Source organism: Aricia agestis, chromosome 12 (assembly GCF_905147365.1).
Source record: "Aricia agestis chromosome 12, ilAriAges1.1, whole genome shotgun sequence".
Taxonomy (NCBI): Eukaryota; Metazoa; Arthropoda; class Insecta; order Lepidoptera; family Lycaenidae; genus Aricia; species Aricia agestis.
Window position 1 is genome coordinate 14,066,782 of NC_056417.1, and position 15,864 is coordinate 14,082,645.

Here is a 15,864-nt window from a genome sequence, read left to right on the forward strand (position 1 = left end):
ATGCCTCTTGTAATTCTGCATCTTATTTCAGCGATTCGTATTCGTAACCAATCACCGAAATAACATGTGTACTTCTTACTGCCGCACTCCGAGACATTTAATGATTACTTTAATTTAATAAAGAGCTTGAAAGCTGATAGTGTACGGAGTTTATGTGAAACACTTCATTAAATTAAAGTCATAATGGAAACACTGAGTGTGGCCTTTAATAAAACAGTTTGAGGAGCGCAATCAGATCGTAGTAATTGTTTGAATGCAATTGGTAGTTAAAGGAATAATTGACGTCGTAAAATCGGTATTGCTACAACATGCTGAGAGCGGTGCTGGTGGTTGTGGTGGTCTCTAATTGTGCTGATGGGTACATTGTGGGATCGGGACGTGAGTATACCCCGTTTTACGCAGTGGGGAAAATATTAAAAAAAAATTAAAGTGACAAAAACATGGTAATAATTTTGGGATTTAGTGTGTTTGAACTTGGACGTTAATTGGATTTTTATTCTCGATAACAAAATATTTTTGCACTACACACAAACTTATGATACTAGTACGATTATTTGTTACTTGTCTAGTAACAAATAATCGTACTAGTTTAGATAGATTATTTGTTACTTGCCTAGTAACAAATAATCGTAATCGTTTAGTAAAAGATGGCCCCGTGCGAGTTTCTTACGCCGGTTCTTCTCGGCGGGGTAGTTCCCGAACCGGTGGTAGGCAACGTAGTTTCTTCGTTCGACTTTCAAAAAGTGTATCATGATACCCATTTTGAATAAAAAGATATTTTATTTATTTTAGTAATTGTAAGGTTAAATTATGTGTCTACCTGGAAAGTAAAAAACATTGTTTTCCATAGAAAAAGTTGCTCATTATCTGCAGTAACTATATTATCCGATCTATAAACTCTCAAAAAATATCTTGTTTAATCTGATTAACTTTTCTCCTTTTGATCGTGATTCTTTCCCAGTGAACGTCCGCTTCGGTCAGATGCTGTACACAGACACCAAGTACCAGCTTCTGCGGGAGCGGATGGTGAAGGCCAACACCCGGAACCTGGCCTACCACTGCCGCGCGGACAAGAGCGACTGCGACGCCGCCCTGGCCAAGATGCGTTACAAGTCCAGTAAGCATTTCTACGCTCTGGCCAAAGCGGTGGTGGATTATGTGAAGAATAAGAGACAGGCGCGGCCTACTGGATATGTCGGTAAGTGCGAATTTCTGTAGTGGCTTGACCTATCCATACAACCATCACATATATCTATTTTTTTTTATCTAGTTTTTTTTTTGTTTGAAAGCTGACATATCGGGGGATCGCTAATGTAGATGTTTGATTTCACATAACATTATAGTTTAGGAGTCAGTTCACAGCGAACTGAATCGAGACAATCAGATTCGCTGTTGGCGGTCCTCCGACACACCGGGACAACAATTATTATTATGGACTAAAATATCATTTTACACTTAGGAATTAAACTTAAAGTCTGTAAATATTATTTCATTACTTTTTAAAGTTGTTTGGCGGGTTTTTTTTTAATGTCTTAATTTTATTTTATTTTATTTATACTATTTATAATTCCTCCATACCCGACTAGGATCTGCTAAATACTGCTGTAATAACATCGTGTTATAATTTCTTCTCTAATATTATGTTTACCGCGGCAGTCTCCGAGTGCCACACGTATTTTTGCTGTTGCTGCTTTTTTTGCTGTTCATCTAACTCTTTGCCCACACAGGTACAGCAACATTCTGCCGTGACAACATCTGCGTACCAGACAGCGACCCGCCAGTCGTACCAGGCGGCTGCCTCGTGCTCACCTCCTGCGGCGGCAACGAGACCTGGCACCTGGATCCTATACTACACAAAAAGAAGACAGCACGCATTTACTAAATAAATACTGGTGTTTGTGTTGGTGTTTCATTACCTAAAGTCTACTCATAAAATATCTTTTATGAGTGTATCGGACACATTCCATCAAAACGTGTTGCACATCTTCTGGCTTTCCACACATTTCATAATTAGGAGAATCAGCTTTACGCATTAGATGTGCAATCAAAGGTAATGATTGGTGGAAATACGAGTCGGACTATGTCGGCCAACATAATAGCTTTGCAATACTCCACTTGCTGACGGTCGGCTTAGGACTAAAATCTGCCTCATCGATTGCTCTGATGTTCATGGGCGGACCGAGGAGGGGCAGATGGGGGGCAGCCGCCCCCACCTGGATCATGTTGACGTCCCTACTAAGTATATTATCTAGTACTTTTATCTATAAAAATCTAAAATTAAGAAAACGAATTTTTGCCATTTGTTTGCAATACAATATTTTACAACTAAAAATATTGTATTGCATTGCAAAAAAAAACTTATAATAATAAAATATATTATATATTTTATTATTCTTTATAAACACCTAGCTTATAAAAAATCTGATTTGCCCCTCCCCTGGCCCAGAACCTGGGTTATTTGCGAGGCCCTAAGACAACATTAGCATAGCTTTAATTGTAGACCCAAACCGCCGTACTGAGAGACATTTAATTACGATTAACCTTCAATTTAATGAAGAATTTGACAGATAATATATGAGGCTTACGTCAAAATTTTGAATTAAATTTTGACGTGGGAGAGCCATGCTTCGGCACGAATGGGCCGGCTCGACCGGAGAAATACCACGTCCTCACAGAAAACCGGCCTGAAACAGCGCTTCCGCTGTGTTTCGCCGAGTAAGTGAGTTAACCGGAGGCCCAATCCCCTACCCTTTTCCTTTCCCTACCCTCCCCTATTTCCTTCCGTACCCTCCCCTATTCCCTTCCCTACCCTCCCCTATTACCCCTTAGAAGGCCGGCAACGCACCTGCAGCTCTTCTGATGCTGCGAGTGTCCATGGGCGACGGAAGTTGCTTTCCATCAGGTGACCCGTTTGCTCGCTTGCCCCCTTATTTCATAAAAAAAAAAAAAATTATGTAATTAATGTTCGACTCTGAGTGCGGCAGTAAGAGTAGAAATATCGGTATGAGCTGTAATGTAAGGTAAAAAGTAGAAATATTGTGGTAGAAATACACAATAATTACTTACTAAGGGTAATTTCACATTCCTTTAGTACGTATCCATGCACGGTTCCCGCCTAATTCCTGCCTAGCACAATTAAATTTAAATAGAACATAAATTTTATGTACTTTGCCTTATTGCTCGTTTTACTGTACCACGAAGCTATCCGGTGAAAATCAAGTTATCTGCCTTCCACCACTTTAATTGTGAACGATAACCGATAGGCTATATATAGTGCGGTAGGCGGGTTTCATTTACGATACCCCCCGGCCCGCAACCCAAATAGGCATAAAATATAGTGGAAGTTTAGATTTTACTATAACGCCCGTCGATGTTCCATCAGGAGGGTGAGCCAAAATCTTTTCGTTTTCGCTTCGTTATAGAATCGCCGATGAAAATTTATGGAATTGACATATGCGTTCGTTAATATGACGTTGACGTTCAACTCGTCTAATGTCATTTCCATACATTTTGATCGGCGATTCTATTACGAAGCGAAAACGAAAAAGTTTCGGCTTAATGGCCAGGGTTTCGACAGGATTTTGAATTCGTTCTATCTGACAGCTGTTTGACGCCACATGGACATGTTGCTTAAATTTTTGTCACTTCTTAGGATGTCAGGACGTAAACAAGGATTTACGTGATGAATTAGTTACTTATGTTATCCATTGTTTTCCATTAGCACCGTTTTTTCGATATACGTACACATACTATTGAAGAGTACGAAGCCCAAAAGTATTGCATAATTAACAGCATTACAAAGTATCAGATCGGGAACTATTTTAACTTACAGGCTACTTTAGCGAAAATTAGATTACTTAAGTCTGTCTATGCCTAAAAGTCTGGTTCTCTTAGAACCAGACTTTCATATGCCTTTTCTGCGCAGTGTTAAAGATGTTAGAGAAACTGAGTATAGTCATAAAAATCTTCATTTTTCTATTTCAATTTTAGTCAAGCATAGATTAAATATTATTATTTTAATGTAAAGTCCCTATAAATGGTACGTCAACGGCGAAGCCATAAAGACTCCGGGAATGTCACGATCCGCGTTTCGCTTTTGGAGTCCGGATTTATAGAACAATGTCGTTATTTATGGTCTAAATGTCATATTAACGTATTTCCCCACACCTGAGAATACTAAAATGGTCGTATAACAGCATTGTGAGGGTATAAACCTGTACCACAATTAATACTGTTGACCATCGTGATCTATTGGTTGCGGGCTTAGAGCAAACTGTAGCTACGCGCAAAATAATAATATTATTTTCGTTCTTCGATCGTCTCTAATTCGATTTATAATATGAATCTATATCATAAATTAAATTAAAAATGTTCACGAACATGTAGAAAACGATTATTGTCCATGACCGATGTTAATGTGCATAAGGTCACAGCCTTAAATTTTAAAACGGTCACGCAATTTTTAAAGGGGGCTCATTAAAAGAAGGGAGAGTGATCAGCGGCGCGGCGTAGAAGGGTGAAGATTATATACTCCCCTCTTTCTACCACGCATTTTATGTAATATAAATATTAAATTGTCATGAGTGCACATCTGGGGGCACGGGAGTGCCCCCACCAAGATGAGCCAAACAAATCGCGCAAGGGCACAATCTACCTTTTCTCGAAATTTGTTTTCCTTTACTAGCTACGTACGCCTATGCCTTTTACTGCTTTACCTTTTTCCGAATTGCAAACAGTTGTACCTTGATTTTATATGTTATTTTAACTCACCATTTACCATTTAACCGTTACCGAACTCTTTAACCATCTATCATCTTTACGTAACCAAACACACTCGAGCCAAAAAAGAACACCTGTGCTTGAACAATGTTCATTGTTTCGATATCAGATGTTACGAGGGCACTGCCATATATACTGCTCCATCGGACATAGCTCATAGTATTGTCACATATCATAGCGATGAAGCTTGCTGTGGTTCTACTCGTTTCCTGTGACGTCATCTTTGGAGCGATTCGGGAGAGCTCATTTTTTAATAAGTAACTATTGTTTATATTTCATCATTATAAGACACTGGATGCTATGTATGAGAGTAAGAAGTCGTCATAAAGCAAATAGGAGAGCTAAGTAATTGTTCACAAGTGCTACTTGATGCCAGTCTGGTTAAAATTATATTAACTCTCTTGTTAGCTATATATGTTTTATAAAAGAGAAGGCATAATATTAGCACTAGCCTAGCGCAAGACTAAGGCTTCTTACAGACGAACGGCACGTGTCGACGGCACGCGTCGACGGCAATGACGGCAGGACAAGTGCCATTCGTCTGCAAGAGCGCTAACATAAGTGGACCTTTAAATCAAAGTTGTTATAGAACGGTAATCACTAATCACCTAAACAAACATCAAACGATTTTCTCGAACAATAATTTATTAATGCAATATTAACTATTTTTTCCAGATTGCTAAGCCTTAGACCAGCTGGAAAAGACATCCAGGTGTTTGTGCCCCTAACAGACATACCTCCACCCCCCGGCAGACCCACAGAGCAGCAGTCAGGGCGACGGCACCTGGAGGTCTGCGAGCCGACTACCGAGGGTGAAGTGTATGTCGGATCAGAAGCTACTGTGATCATGCCGGATCATATAGACCGTGAGGGCTCATTCTATCTCTTTTACTCCTATTGTTTTCTCTGTCTTCTTGCTCTATCACCTGGAAGAGGACTGTGTGTGTGTGTGACCACGGAGTATGATGTATATATTGGATCAGAAGCTACTGTGACCATGCCTGATAATATATTAATCGTAAATGTTCATTCTATCTCTTTTACTCCTATTGTCTTCTCTATTTACTTGCTCTCACATCTAGACCTGAAATGTGCGCCGACCACCGAGGGTGATCATGCCTGATCAATCATTACATCGAGAGTGTTAATTTCTGTCTTTATCTATGTAGCGACCACGGAGTATGATGTCAATGCTGGATTTCAGAAGCCGCTGTGATCGTGTGCAGTTTCTTTCACTCTCATTGACTTCCCTGTATTTTTTCTCTAAATGGAGAGTGTCACTGAATTTGACATGTATACTGGATCAGTCATGTGTGACAGTCATGAGTGAGTCTTACTGCCGCACTCAGAGTGGAACATTAATTAGTTAAATGTAATTAATTCAAAATTTTGACATAAGCCCCATACATTATCTGTCAAACTCTCCATTAAATTGAAGGTTAATCGTAATTAAATGTCTCTGAGTTTTTTTTTTTAATGAAATAAGGGAGCAAACGAGCTAACGGGTCATCATAATGAAAACAACTTCCGTCGCCCATGGTCACTCGCAGCATCAGAAGAGCTGCTGCAGGTGCGTTGCCGGCCTTTTAAGAGGGAATAGGGTAATAGGGTAGGGTAGTGAAGGGAAGGGAATAGGGGAGGGTAGGGAAGGGAATAGGGTAGGGGATTGGACCCCCGGTAAACTCACTCATTCGGCGAAACACAGTGCAAGCGCTGTTTCACGCCGGTTTTCTGTGAGAACTTGGTATTTCTCCGGTCGAGCCGGCCCATTCATGCCGAAGCATGGCTCTCCCACGTATAAATTGTAGATAGTACGGCGGTTACTGTACTTTCTGTTGTTTACTCTCTCAAATTAATGTGATATTGTGCGGTGATGATACATTATTTTGAGATGACTGATATCAGTTGTTTCTCCGTTTTCATATCCTGTTTTAAAAGCTTAATTACCTACTGAAATATCAACTTTCAGATAAACACTTCGAAGTGACGTCGCCCGTGCCGTACCTGACCGTAGGCCCGATAGATGGTGTAGGGTTCCACGGCAAGACCTTACCACCCATGGACGCCTGCGAGAAAATCTATCAAGACCACCTGGCCACGCTGTACTCAGATGAGGACTACACGTCTCAAGAGTCACTGGAAATAGCGCGAGTCAATGTCGATGACTTGAGATCTCTAGAGAGAGCTGAGAACGAGGATGTGTGAATGGAGAGTAAATTACAGTGGGGTCCTCACATTGCTAATCTAGCAGGTAGGCTCAGTTCTGCAGCATATGCAGTCAGAAAAATTAGAGAAATTTCTGACGAAGACACGGCACGATTAGTATATTTTAGTTATTTTCATAGTAGGATGTCATATGGAATCCTTTTATGGGGAAACGCTGCCGACATTAATACAATATTTGTGCTGCAGAAGCGAGCCATACGTTCTATTTATAAAATGTCTGCTTTAGAATCTCTGAGAGATAAATTTAAAGAAATTGGTATTCTAACTGTTGCTTCTCAATACATTTTGGATAATGTAATATATGTTAGAAAAAATATAAATAAATTTAAAGTTAAAAGTGACATCCACTGTAGAAATACTAGAAATAAGCACAAGCTGGACATGCCAGTGATCAGACTTAGTAAAGTCAGTAAATCTTTTAAAGGTCAATGTATACGCCTTTACAATAAAATCCCAGAAAACGTTCAAAATCTTTCCATTAATAAATTTAAAAAAGTAGTCAAAGAGCGTTTGTGTGCCAAAGCTTATTATAAGGTCAATGATTTCATAGAAGATGGCACATCTTGGGAGTAGGATGGCTTCTTGCTTGGCTACTTCTACATTATTATATTATGACTTACAATTATGTATGTTGACATTGTATATAATATTAAGTTACAAAATTGTAAACTTTATTTTAAAAGAATAATTTTTCTCTCACTTTTTTGGTAAAAAGTGGAACCCGTGCGAGTTTCTTACGCCGGTTCTTCTCGCCGGGGTAGTTCCCGAACCGGTGGTAGGCATCAGGTAGACATTCTGAAAAAATTTGATTCAAATTTACTCAGAAATAAAACATTTTTTATTTTATTTTTATTTTATTTTTAAGAGTTTTTGATACTTTTATAATTGATTTTGTAAATATAGTATTTTTTTAACTATGGTGTTTATGTTTTCTTCCTCTGAACATATTATTATGATTGATGCAAATCGAACTACATCTACTCAATTACAATTGGCTCTCATTTTATTTTGACAACTAGCTGTTACCCGCGACTTTATCCGCGTCAACAAAATGTAAAATACATAGGTAAAAATTAAAAAAAAAGTAAAAAAATATCCTCCTCCTTTTTGGAAGTCGGTTAAAAAGTAGCCTAAGTTACACCTTGTTACATCAGCTATCTGCCAATAAAAGTCCCGTAAAAATCGGTCCAGCCATTTCGGAGATTAGCCGGAACAAACAGACAAAAATTCTAAAAATTGTTATTTTGGTGTAAGTACCGTCTAAATATTCATATGCATGTAGTAAAAAAACGGTTATTTTAATATTACAAATAGACACTCCAATTTTATTTATATGTATAGATAACAAAAACCTATACCGTGTAACAGTGTATTATAGCCACAATAGACATAACGACCAGTAGTTCGACTGCAAAGAGACGGACAGGTTTCAATATCTGTCAAATTCGTCGGGTTTCACTAGGATTATGAACGGAATGTGCCTCGCGCTGGCTTATATAATTTATTTTTAAATATTTAAAATAAAGATTTCAAAATTGGATTCTGACAATTTTAATCATATGTGCCAAAACACAAACAACAATACGACCAAAGAGGAACACGTCCAGCGAATATGTCATAGTTTTAAATTCGTAGGTAACAATTAAACAACCCTAGCGACGATTTTCGTCATAATACGTCAAACTTAAAAAATTTCAACATCAGTTCTAAGTCGGTATACTCTATCATTCTGTCTACTCTGTTATAGCTAAGCAGTTAAAACGAAAACACGCAGGGACTCGTTAAAAAATTTGTCCGGCCTACGGCGGAGCGCTCTACGCCGGGGTCTACGCCACTGCCAAAATATTTTACGCGTGAGTTTGTACTGCCTTTTATCATAAATTATTTTATTACACATTAAATTGATTTCTTTGAATATAGAATCAAATTCAACTTTTTTTACTATTGGTTTTTGTTGAAAATAAGACATCAAAGACGTGTCTGAATTATATAACTATAAGTTATTATCTTTGAACGAATGTTAAAATATGAAATAGTCAGGTTTCCCTAGATCTTTCTTTTTATTACTATCAAGCTAATTTTTCGTGAGTAGCTTTATTTTGATAAGACGAAAAACAATCTCCTCTGCGAAAATTCTCGAAAATGGTAGCTAACAGAGATAGAAAGGATTTAATATTTTAATTTTTGATTGCTAAAATTGCTAAAATCGACTGGCAGTCTTGTTTATCGGTAGCAAACTTAGATTCAGCAGTGGACATTTTTTATGCAAAAATTAATGATATTATCAATTCATTTGTTCCGTCGAGAAATGTGTCAGGATCAAATCGCTATCCTATATGGTACTCGAGACAACTAATAAGAATGCTAAATAAAAAATTTAGGGCCCATAAAAAATGGAAAATTTATGGAAGGAATTCTGATTATGATAATTTTTGTGATTTGCGTCGTTCGACTAAATCTCTTGAAGAGACTTGCTACAGTACTTATGTATCTAAAATTGAATCTAATATTCGATTTAGTTCTAAACCCTTTTGGACATTTATTAATTCAAAAAGATCTACAAGTGGACTGCCTGACACAATCTACCTAGATGATGAAGTTAGTTCCAATGGTCCTCAAATATGCAACATGTTTAACTCTTTTTTTCAGTCGGTGTTTGAGCGTGATTCAGATGACAGGCAATGTGATGTCCCTGAATCTAATAACACAAATATCATAAATACTGTTCAGATAACGGAGTTTAGTGTTAAAAAATATTTGAAAAATCTAGACGTTAATAAGGGCTGTGGGCCAGATTTGCTTCCCCCATGTTTCCTTAAAAATACCCGTGAATCAATTTCACTTCCTCTTTTTATAATGTTCAATAAGTCTCTCAAGCAAGGAGTGATACCATATGTTTGGAAAAGGTCTCTTGTTGTCCCCATTCATAAAAGTGGTGATAAGCATAACTGTAAAAATTATAGAGGTATTTCTAAATTATCTGTTATACCAAAGCTTTTTGAAAAAATGATTTATGATTCAATCTTTCCCCTTATTAGACCCCACCTTACCGTCTCACAGCATGGTTTTGTTAGTGGAAGATCAACGAATCTAACCTCAACGAATTTATCGACTACGTCTATACAGCCATGGACACAGGTTACCGTGTAGATGCCGTTTATACCGATTACGCAAAGGCTTTTGATAAAATTTCTCATAGATTACTTATTATAAAATTGGCTTATTTCGGTATTCATGGTGATCTCCTGCGATGGATGGAATCTTACTTGCGTAATAGAAGCCAAGCTGTTGCAATTAAAGGATACACTTCTAATTTTGTTCCTATCACTTCAGGGGTTCCCCAGGGATCTCATCTTGGCCCATTGATGTTTAATATATTTATTAATGACGTGGTAAGCTGCTTTAAATACTCAAGAGTTCTTTTATATGCTGACGACAAAAAAAATTTTTGTATAGTTCGCACTCTAAGTGACTGCATTAATATGCAAAAAGATTTAGATGACTTATGCGATTATTGTACTAAAAATAAATTACATCTTAATGTTGAAAAATGTCAAACTATATCCTTTTGTAGGAAAAGAAAATTATCATTGTTTAACTATTCACTGTTTGGTAAAACTCTTAAGCGTGTCGATGAAGTCAAAGATCTTGGATTAATTCTGGACCGTGAACTAACTTTTGCAAATCATATAAGTAGTATTTGTAACAAATCATTCAAAATTCTTGGTTTCTTGTTTCGACAGGCTAACGATTTTAAACAACCAACAACATACACTATTCTTTATAACTCGCTTGTCAGATCAGTGCTTGAGTATGCGTCAACTGTTTGGAATCCCTTTTATTTTAAATACATTGATATGTTAGAAAAAATACAAAATAAATTTCTAAAAAGATTACAATACAAGTTTACAAATATTGACAAAACTAAAATGTTGTCCTTGGATAAGCGGAGAGGTTTAAAAGATGAAATACTTTTATATAAAATTATCCACAACATGATAGACTCTCCATACCTCCTAAGTCAAATTCTATTTAGGTGCCCGTCTCGTACCCGTAATAGCTTAACATTTGATACAGCTGTGTGTAGATCAAACTATGCTAAGAATCGCTTTATGGTGAGAGCGTGTGAAAGGCATAATCTTAATTTTAATGAAATTGATATATTCAACTTAAAATTTAAATCATTTGCTGCCACAATCAAAGAAATATAGTTGTTTTCTTGTAATGTTAGTATATTTTGTTTCCTTCCACACTATTGTATAAAATTGTGTGAAATTTTCTTAACCAACTTGAACATTGTGTTATTTATAATTATTATTGACTATCAACCGTTGCATAAACTTCTTGTATCACAAATAATTGATCCATGTTACTGTAATATTTATCTGTGAAAACTTTATTGGCTCATATGTGCTACAACAAACAGCATTTTAACACATAACAACTTTAAATAGTAATATTTAAAGTTCTTATGTGTTAAAATGCTGTTTGTTTTCCAATAAATAAATAAATTTGATGTTCCTAAAATTTGGATTGTTCTATTTGTAGGACAATGTTACTCTTAAATTATATAACTATTAACCTACAAATATACAAAAAATCAGATGGTTAGGGTTCCGTTTAAGGGTTCCGTAGTCAACCAAGTTTTGTTGATTACAGAACCCTAAAACGGAACTCTAACGAGCTAACGTGGCGCTTGTGTTCCTACACAATTCTCTTGTCGCGTCTTGTCGCCATTTTGCCTTTATATAAAACGCTATATAAAAAGCGTATTGAACTTAATACTCATGCAGGTTTCTATTTATTTCCTACAGTTTTCGATTACTAACAAGATGACCATGAACTAAGGATACGGCTCACCACATATTGTATGGGACCACTACAAAAATTGTATGTACCATCGAAGAAATAGGCAGATGACGGACCCGCGTCACTTGGTCGAGTTATGGCAATTCAATGAGTCGTGATCTGTCTAGTGTCGACTGGGTTTTATGGTAACCCGACCGTCGGCCTTGCAACACCGTGTGACCCGCGGTCTCCCTCCCGCTCTTTACCGCGAGTAGTGTTGTCTCACTCTCTCAGACGCGCCAGAGGTTTCCCGCGCGAATGTTCGGGAGTTCTACCAAAGAGAATGTATTATTTTATACTACGTAACATTTTTTTGTAAGGAGAATTTAACGCAAAAGATTTATAGACCACAATTACATACTTCCTCATCTTTGTTAGTGGCTTCTGCTGATACAGTCTAATGCGAACTGGATACTATCGGTTCGTTTCCCTTCGTTTAAGTTCTACGCCGCAACCCGAAAGGCTTGTATTGTTTTCGCGCGCTCGTGTGTTTTACCCACAATAAAACCCACAGTGAATTGTGAGAAGTTTCTCTGTTTTATTTATATGAGCCCCGCACTTAGTGTTCAAGAGTATAGTGTGTGTGGATCACCTCATACTTTGACTTAACGCGACCAAACTACTTAGGTCCACCATCTGCATACGAATCAACTTCTCTGACTCCTACAGAATCTACTGTATTAGCCCACCTTTTTGTAAAAGGTGGATTAACCCAGTAAAGATACTACATACACATTTTGCACCTCATTATAATTTATAGTGGACCCGCAAAGATAATTAAGAAAAATGTAAAGGTAGTAAAAGAGCATGTGTCATCTCAAGTATATTAAACCGGTGCCCCAGGTAGTCTGTTCCCGCCCCTCCCCCTGCCCCGCACGTCACGGTCCTTGTCCTCCTCCTCCGTGTCCTCGTCCTCGAAGTCGTCGACGTCCAGGGGGTTTCTGCAAACGTACGTGGAATAGGATATATAACTTTTAAGGTTTCGTATTAAAAAGGGTAAAAATAGGCCAAGTACGAATCGAACTCTCTCACGAAGTTTGCGAAATACATAATGTGTAAAAATTTCAAATCTCTACCTATCACCGTTCTTGAGATACAGCCTGGAGAAGTCTCTAATTTAAATATAGGCTGATTAAGCCATAGCTACGCCCATAAAGCTTTGCATGCTATTTTTTATTATTTTAAGATGCCCAAAAAGTGAACAGCTAAAAAAGTTAAAGAAGTTGCTCTTAATATTCTGAGTGGAAGCAGCTGACAATTCCATAATAAGATATTTTTTTTATTTAAGTTATCCGAATGAGACGATAGTCAAATATTTAAAAAACAGTAGTAATAAATTCGACTTACTTATCCCAGTTCATTTTGTGTCGCTTTCTGGAAAATAAAAAATATACATTATTATAATAATTTGAATTAGCTTGTAGCTTTTGAAGTTAGGGATACTAGTTGTGTTTGCCTCAAAGTTTTTTTACAACATTTTCTTTACTTTTTGCAATGGAAATCTCCCTTAATCGAACAATAAAAGTATTTCTCTTTACCTCTCGAGGGCCACTAACCCAAAAAATCAAACATCGTCCTTCTCTCTTCACACTCACGCCCGTCTTTCATAATGCCAGGTGAAAAAGGACGACGCGGATTCATCGCCAAATTAGTTTTTCCTCAAAAACTCGATAAATATACAACATTTTAAAAATCCACTGGGTCGGTTTCTCAATAATAGAATTTTATACAATGTGTTAAAAATTAAAATATTAACTAAGTTCAATGCACGGTTATGGCAATAAATGAAAAATTCGTGAAAATTAGATGCATCTTTGTGATTTATTTCTATCGAGAAAATTGTAAGATATCGTGTTTTTGCTCGGATCGAATTCTTGGAAATATAATTTAGTGTGGTATTTTAGAAACTGAAACAATTCGGGGCTTATTTTCAAGTATAAAAATGAATTATGAAATCGAAAATTTTGGGTTAGTCGCCCCCTTAACCTCCGACAATGTTTGTCTACCTCTCGCAACCTGCCACTGTGTAAGGTAGGTAACCTTACACAGTGGCAGGTTGCGAGAGGACTATGTAATTCTACCTGTGACAATGTAAGCCTCTAGCAATGTCAGTCTACATGATGCAATGTAGATTTACCTGTTAGTGGCTATGTAGTCCTGGTCCATGTATTCCGCTGAGGGTTCGACGGACAGCGGTTCTCCGCGGTGGTCCTGCAGGATGCCGAGGTAGCGCGGTGCTCGGGTCACAGTGAAGAGGACGTCTGGAATATTACCGTAATCATCATCGTCATCACTCATCAGTCGTCATCATCATCTAAACGTGTTTTCACCATCGAAAACACGTTCAAAAGAGAAGGTAATAATGTATGTAGTCCGCGTAAGAAAGGAATGATCAATTCTTGCGAAGCTATCGCGTTAGTTTTGAATATAGAGTATATTCAGAATGGTATGGCAAAGTTTTTTTTATATACGTGGGAAAGCCATGCTTCGGCACGAATGGGCCGGCTCGACCGAAGGAATACCACGTTCTCACAGAAAACCGGCGTGAAACAGCGCTTGCGCTGTGTTTCGCCGAGTGAGTGAGTTTACCGGAGGCCCAATCCCCTACCCTATTCCCTTCCCTACCCTCCCCTATTCCCTTCCCTTCCCATCTCTACCCTCCCCAATTACCTTATTCCCTCTTAAAAGGCCGGCAACGCACCTGCAGCTCTTCTGATGCTGCGAGTGTCCATGGGCGACGGAAGTTGCTTTCCATCAGGTGACCCGTTTGCTCGTTTGCCCCCTTATTTAATTTAAAAAAAAAAAAAGTGCGCCTACCCGGTGCGCCATATAGCTACTTGGATAGGAGAGATTGGAGATTTCCAATTAGCAGTATAGAAATATAGCTAAATATATATGGCGTACTTGCCGGGTAGGCGCACTTTGCCACACTTACTATAATACATAGACATAATATATCTATAATATAACTTACTTAAATTGTTACCGGCTTCTTTGTTTGCGTTTTTTATCACGAGATGATAATGATACTTAGCTTTAAATTGCTATTAAAATAGTAACAACAGGGTGACTTGAAACAATATGAAAGTAATAATATATGTATTTTAGATGGTATAATTTAAAATTCAGTTAAAATACTTACCATCTTCTACTGCGGCACAATTTAAAATAAAATACCATAAAACTAATAAAGTTGATAAATATCTAAAAGAAGCAACTTCTTTGAAATATCTGCTCTCCATTTTAACTGGGTTGAGAACCAAGAGAGACTAATCTAGTGTGTAGCATTTGAACTGCAGGAAGAGAGTTTTGAAAACTTTTCAAAACAGTTTGGTTTCTTGATAAAAATCACGTGTAATTTGAAAACTTTTCTATTGTTATGTACTAACGAATGCGCAAACACAAAACAGGTAGGTAAGTACTAAGTACTTATCTTGTAAGCAACTATATCTAAATATACCTACTTGGAACTTTTTTGGGATTTTAATTGGATTTTAGGCATAAGGTACAATTATTTAAGCAGCTCTTACTCTTTATGCCCACTTGTTTGTATCGTAAGACGATTATCTAATTTTAAGTTCGATGTTTAAATTAAGGTAAAAGCACTAATGGTAGACTCGGAACTAATAGATGACACTTACGACAAAAATACCATAAAAATAAGAATTACTCTAATTTTTTCTCAACACTATAAATTTTATAAGCTTCTCAAGCTATCTATTGACGTGAAAAAATATATTAGGGTCGCCTTCGGGAACAAAATTTTAAAATGGGATCAGTTTTCGTAAAAAATGTGACCGCGTCAACACGCGCTCGGCAGTTTCTTAGCAAATAGGTTAAGGAAGGCGAAATTTTACACGTAAGTTTTGAATACATTTATTTGATTTTTTGTAATTTCTATTGATTTCATTGGATTAATGGCTATGTTGTATACACTAATTAATGTTTATTTATGATTTTTTATCCATTTTCTCTAACAATATAAAGGGTGCCTACTATTAGTTCTTGAAA

The 15,864-nt window shown here is 37.2% G+C and overlaps 3 protein-coding genes across 3 annotated transcripts; 2 read left to right on the forward strand and 1 right to left on the reverse strand.

Moving 5' to 3' along the window:
* The first annotated feature begins 211 nt into the window (after positions 1-211).
* LOC121732370 lies at positions 212-1,899 on the forward strand. Its single transcript, XM_042122233.1, has 3 exons — positions 212-378; positions 962-1,198; positions 1,728-1,899. The coding sequence occupies exons 1-3, from the start codon at positions 309-311 to the stop codon at positions 1,880-1,882; spliced, it is 462 nt and encodes a 153-aa protein (XP_041978167.1). The 5' UTR covers positions 212-308; the 3' UTR covers positions 1,883-1,899.
* Positions 1,900-4,924: 3,025 nt separating this feature from the next.
* On the forward strand, positions 4,925-6,987 carry LOC121732402. The gene is made up of 3 exons (XM_042122269.1): positions 4,925-5,036; positions 5,455-5,645; positions 6,749-6,987. Exons 1-3 carry the CDS (start codon positions 4,960-4,962, stop codon positions 6,982-6,984), a joined length of 504 nt encoding a protein of 167 aa, XP_041978203.1. The 5' UTR covers positions 4,925-4,959; the 3' UTR covers positions 6,985-6,987.
* Positions 6,988-12,667: 5,680 nt separating this feature from the next.
* On the reverse strand, positions 12,668-15,159 carry LOC121732459. The gene is made up of 4 exons (XM_042122337.1): positions 14,996-15,159; positions 13,991-14,114; positions 13,201-13,227; positions 12,668-12,794 (listed from the first exon to the last, which is right to left on the reverse strand). The coding sequence occupies exons 1-4, from the start codon at positions 15,093-15,095 to the stop codon at positions 12,680-12,682; spliced, it is 366 nt and encodes a 121-aa protein (XP_041978271.1). The 5' UTR covers positions 15,096-15,159; the 3' UTR covers positions 12,668-12,679.
* Positions 15,160-15,864: the final 705 nt, after the last annotated feature.